At 31.4% G+C, this 5,000-nt stretch overlaps 2 protein-coding genes across 2 annotated transcripts in view; one reads left to right on the forward strand and one right to left on the reverse strand.

Annotated features, from left to right (window-relative positions):
• Nucleotides 1–5,000, forward strand: part of LOC122246354 (uncharacterized) — a 1,434,769-nt gene that overhangs the window by 962,998 nt on the left and 466,771 nt on the right. The window contains exons 28-29 of the mRNA XM_086535286.1: nt 3,930–4,004; nt 4,733–4,858. Coding sequence (XP_086391412.1) covers nt 3,930–4,004; nt 4,733–4,858 — 201 coding nt within the window. The remainder of the gene's footprint in view (nt 1–3,929; nt 4,005–4,732; nt 4,859–5,000) is intronic.
• The window catches only part of LOC122263496 (uncharacterized), a 1,386,165-nt gene that overhangs the window by 691,335 nt on the left and 689,830 nt on the right, over nt 1–5,000 (reverse strand). The window lies entirely within an intron of this gene.

Genomic DNA, 5,000 nt, shown 5'->3' on the forward strand with positions numbered 1-5,000 from the left:
ATAAAAATTACAATAGTTATAGGAATCACAAAAAAATATATATATTATTGATAAATAATTATCAAACGTTCATTTTCATTAAAATATTCCTTCTCATTATCATACACATTTCTTATTATTCGCAATTTTATTAATAAGCAAAATATTTATACTATTCTTTGCTCTTATCCTTATCACCCTAATTATTTCTATTAATCTCATTAATAGAACAAGTCTAATTCTCACTCACAATCACCTTCTCATTGTCATTCTCACTCACATTCACCTTTTCATTGTCATTTTCACTCGCATTCACCTTCTTACTGTCATTCTCACTCACATTCACCTTCGCATTGTCATCCTCACTTACATTCACCTTCTCACTGTCATTCTCACTCTCATTCACCTTCGCATTGTCATCCTCACTTCCCTTCTCACGCTCATTACTCACAAACAGACGTCTAACACAAGCATCTTCCTCCCTCAGGTTGGACTCCCTTACACTGTGCTTCCTTGAACGGCCATCATGCTGTTGCAGAGACGCTCCTCGAGAAGGGCGGAGAAGTGAACGCCAAGACTAATGATGGTAAGGCGATTGGAAAGCGAGTGACTTCTTAAAGGCGCCAGAAGAATTTTGCTTTTGTTTCTTTTCTCATCTTGATCTCTGTGGAAATTTATAACAATTATTATTCAGATCTAATAAGGATACATCTATCATCAGGTTTTCTTATTTCTTCATCATTCAATATTCTTTTACATTTTTCCAATCCTTATGTTTTAGTTGTTAATTTGAGTTATTTGTAAATGTTATATATTCATTATCATTTGTCATATGTATTTCAAGGTTATGATTATTATTATCATAAAAATATTCATTATTATTATACATTCATATCTTATCATTTATTACAATTACATTTGTATTATTATTATTATTTCAAGAATTTTCTTTTTGTAATTGTCATTTTTCATCATTCATCTTTTGTCTTCCTCATTTACTCTTTTCATTATTGATATCATTTTTATTTTTACTTCAATTTTTCTTATATATAATTTTAAACATATCATTGCTATTATTATTATTATTATTGTTATAGTTAGAATGATCACTATTTTAATTATTCATATTACTGCTATTTCTATTGAAATTATTATCATAGGTTATCCTTCCTCTTGTCATTATTGATAATTTTGCTGATGATCCTGTTGTTCTTGTTCTTGTACATGCTTTTGTTGTAGTTGTGAGGTCTTTATCACTCATAGTACCAGTGTCGGTAAATCATGATGGTAATGACAATGAGGATAACACGATGGCTTCCTTATTCTTCCTTCTTGCAAACACCCAAGTCTGCTCACAGCTTGCTTGCAACAAACATGGCTATGCAGGTGCTGTTAAGAGGAATGCACTACTTAGCATTCATTTTACAAAATAGCTCTTCTCGCAAGTTAAGTTAGGTTTGCTAAGTACAAAGATAACATATCCAAATGAAATATCAATAATATAAGTTCATACGAGAAAATATATTACCTATTTTGTTTGATTATTATAAAGATAATGATAATACTAATAAAAATAACCATAATAATGATGATAATGATAATGATGACTAAGAATAACATTGATTATGATTATATAAAAACATTAAAGATAACAATAATAATCATTATTATTATCAATATCAAAATCAAACTAGTTAGAATGACCATTATTATTTTTAAATTATTTTTATGACTGATATCATAATTTCTTTCATTATAAATATTATGTTACTGATAATACTAATTCCAAAAACAATGATAGAAGTATAATGAGATTCTTATTTTCATTATGGTTATTATTTTCCTTCCTATCATTGCCATCAGAATATGCATTAAAATTATAATGATCATAATCATTCTTCAAATCATGATGATTCTCATTCATGAATACTTTCCCATTTTCATTTCCACTCTCATTTCCTTCATCTTTTTCCATCCCTTTCCTTTCATTCTATAGTCATTTCATGCTTATTCATAAGCTTTCCTTTTTACTTGTATTTATCAGAAATATTATCATTAGCATTATTATTATTAATATAATAATCATTACGATTATAACATTTGTTGCCATTCAAATTAGCATTGACATTTTCATTCCCAACCTCAGTTCCCTTCTCATTTTGATTCTCATTAACATCATGACGACAGTTTTCATTTTAACTTTTATCCTTGGAAGTCTCAGAGCCATTCCAGTCATTACTCTCCTTCTCCTACTTTTTGTTACTCTATACTTTCTGTATAATTTTCCTTCGCCTCCTCTTTGTCACTCTATACTTTCTGTATAATTCTCCTTCTCCTATTCTTTGTCACTCTATACTTTCTGTATAATTCTCCTTCTACGCTTTGTCACTCTATACTTTCTATATAATTCTCCTTCTCTTACTCTTTGTGACTATATACTTTCTGAATAATTCTCCTTCTCCTATCTTTGTCACTCTATATTTTCTGTACAATTTTCCTTCTCCTACTCCTATTCTTTGTCACTTTACATTCTCTATATAATTCTTCTACTCTTTGTCACTCTTTTTTCTGTCCAATTCTCCTTCTCCCACACTTCATCATATTTATTTATCTTCTCATTATCACTCTCTGTTTTCTCTTTCCTTTTCATCTTCATGCTCATCATCCATTATCATTATGTTCTCATTAATGAGTTGTCCTAACTCATTACTCATACCATTGTTTATATTAACACTATTGTTATTTTTACTTACATTTATAGAATATCATTGGTTAATTTCATTATTATTTTTAGAGATGTTATATTGTTTTATAACTAACTTTATTATACTGTAATAATTATCATTCTCTTTTGTTATTCATATGTGTATTCTTTTTCTAATTACTTCTATCAATATTTTGTTATGTATGAATATATATATATATATATATATAATATATATATATATATATATATATATATATATATATATATATATATATTATATATATATATATATATGTATGTATATATATATATATATATATATATATTTATAAATTTATTTATATGTGTATATATATATATATATATATATATATATATATATATATATATATATATATATATATATATATATATATGTGTGTGTGTGTGTGTGTGTGTGTGTATGTGTATGTGTATGTGTGTGTGTGTGTGTGTGTTTGTGTGTATGTGTATGTGTATGTGTATGTGTGTGTGTGTGTGTGTGTGTGTGTGTGTGTGTATGTGTGTGTATTGTCGTCATCAATATTATTGTCATATTTCATCATCATATATATCTTGATTTATATAATATATTTTTAAATATATATCATATCTTTATCATTATACATTCACATCTCACTTATTTCTGAACAAATTTGAATAAAAATGAAAATAAGAAAATTAAACAAGTGTTTCATTGAAGAGCAACATTTAAACATTGACAAGTTCTACAGTCAAGTTTACCTTCAGGACAGACAGCAATGCACTTGGCAGCTTTGATGGAACACACGGCAGTGCTGGAAGTCCTTCGGGAGGGCGGGGCCGACGTGGACGCTGCAGATGATAAAGGCGACACGCCCCTCCACAGAGCAGCTTCACAAGGGCATCTCCTCACTATATTCACGTTGACGAACTTTGGAGCTTCCACGTACAAGAAGAACAAGAATGGAAGGACTCCGCAGGACTTGATGCGGAGATCTTCCTCCACAGAGAGCCGTGGCATGGAACTTTTCCAAAGCGTGTCCATGGTAATAGATTGTATTGGTCAGACTCTGCTCCTTCCTGTGTCACCATTGGTTTTCAAAGTTGTGCATCATGGGCAGTGCCATGGTTGCTGAGTGGCACTATAACTAAATCACAAAAGGATTCTAAATTTTTATTCTTGTTTATATAAGGAGACATAACATGCTAATGCATTTTTCTATTGAATATTGATTACTTTCAGACACACGTGATGCAAGGGTGGATTGCAACCGAGAAGGAAAGGATCAGATTGCAAAGAGAAATCCAAGTGCTGAAGGTGAGTTTTCATAGAGAAAAGGTATCAAAAAACAGAAATCAAAAGGATAATGAAAAGATGGAGAATGATCATTGGAATGACAGAAAATATAGCTACTATTTATAATCAAACGAAAACCTTTCTAAAATCCATTATGAATTTTCCTTCTTTTGGTGTGGACTCGAGATGTGCAGAAAGCAGGATAGTCAGACAGGCAGACAGACAGGCAGACATTTATAGATGAGGAGAGACGGGGTGAACTAGGGAAGTATTTAGGATGAAATGCAAAGCAAAATGTAAGGGTTTTGGTGACGGCTAATCATTTATAAGTATTTGATCCGCTTGATTCTTTTACGACTCCAATCTCCTTATCTCGTGGTTCTCAGCTTTCCCTCCATCCATTAACAATGTCAGGAAGGAAATGACTTGTTATCATGAGTGAGGCAATAATGATATGCTTGTCACTTCCTTCTCTAGAAACAATATGAGTAGAAAGAGTGAGAGATTAGTTAGATGATGAACAAGTAGATACAGATAGAAAGAGAGAGAGAGAGAAAGTTCATTTCGTTTGTATTTTTTAGCACTTATGATACCTATTCCTACCTTATACAGAAGCAGCATGAGCAGGAAAAGCAAGAAATTAGTTATATAATAAACAAGTACAGAGAGAGAGAGAGGTAATGTCAGAGAGAAAGTTCATTTTGTTTGTCTTTTCGACCACTAATGATACTTTTTCCTTACTCATCCAGAAGCAGCATGAGCAGAAAGAGCGAGTGATCAGTGTGAAAAGTAGCGAGACAGTGAATCTACAGAAGGAGACCAGAGACCTGAAGGAAGACCTGAGGAAGAAGGAAGAGGAGATTGTATTACTCAAGGTATGCACAGGAGAGAGCGAGGAAGAGGGACGAAATGACAGAGAGAAAGGAGGAGAGGAATGGGACAGATATAGAACAATGGTTAAGAAAGAGGAGAGTTAATGTGAGATAGCGTTGTCTTATTAGTAGCTTGTTGTCTGGA

The sequence above is a fragment of the Penaeus japonicus genome, unplaced genomic scaffold (genome assembly GCF_977035675.1).
Source record: "Penaeus japonicus unplaced genomic scaffold, GWHDUDI00000001_assembly GWHDUDI00000043, whole genome shotgun sequence".
Taxonomy (NCBI): Eukaryota; Metazoa; Arthropoda; class Malacostraca; order Decapoda; family Penaeidae; genus Penaeus; species Penaeus japonicus.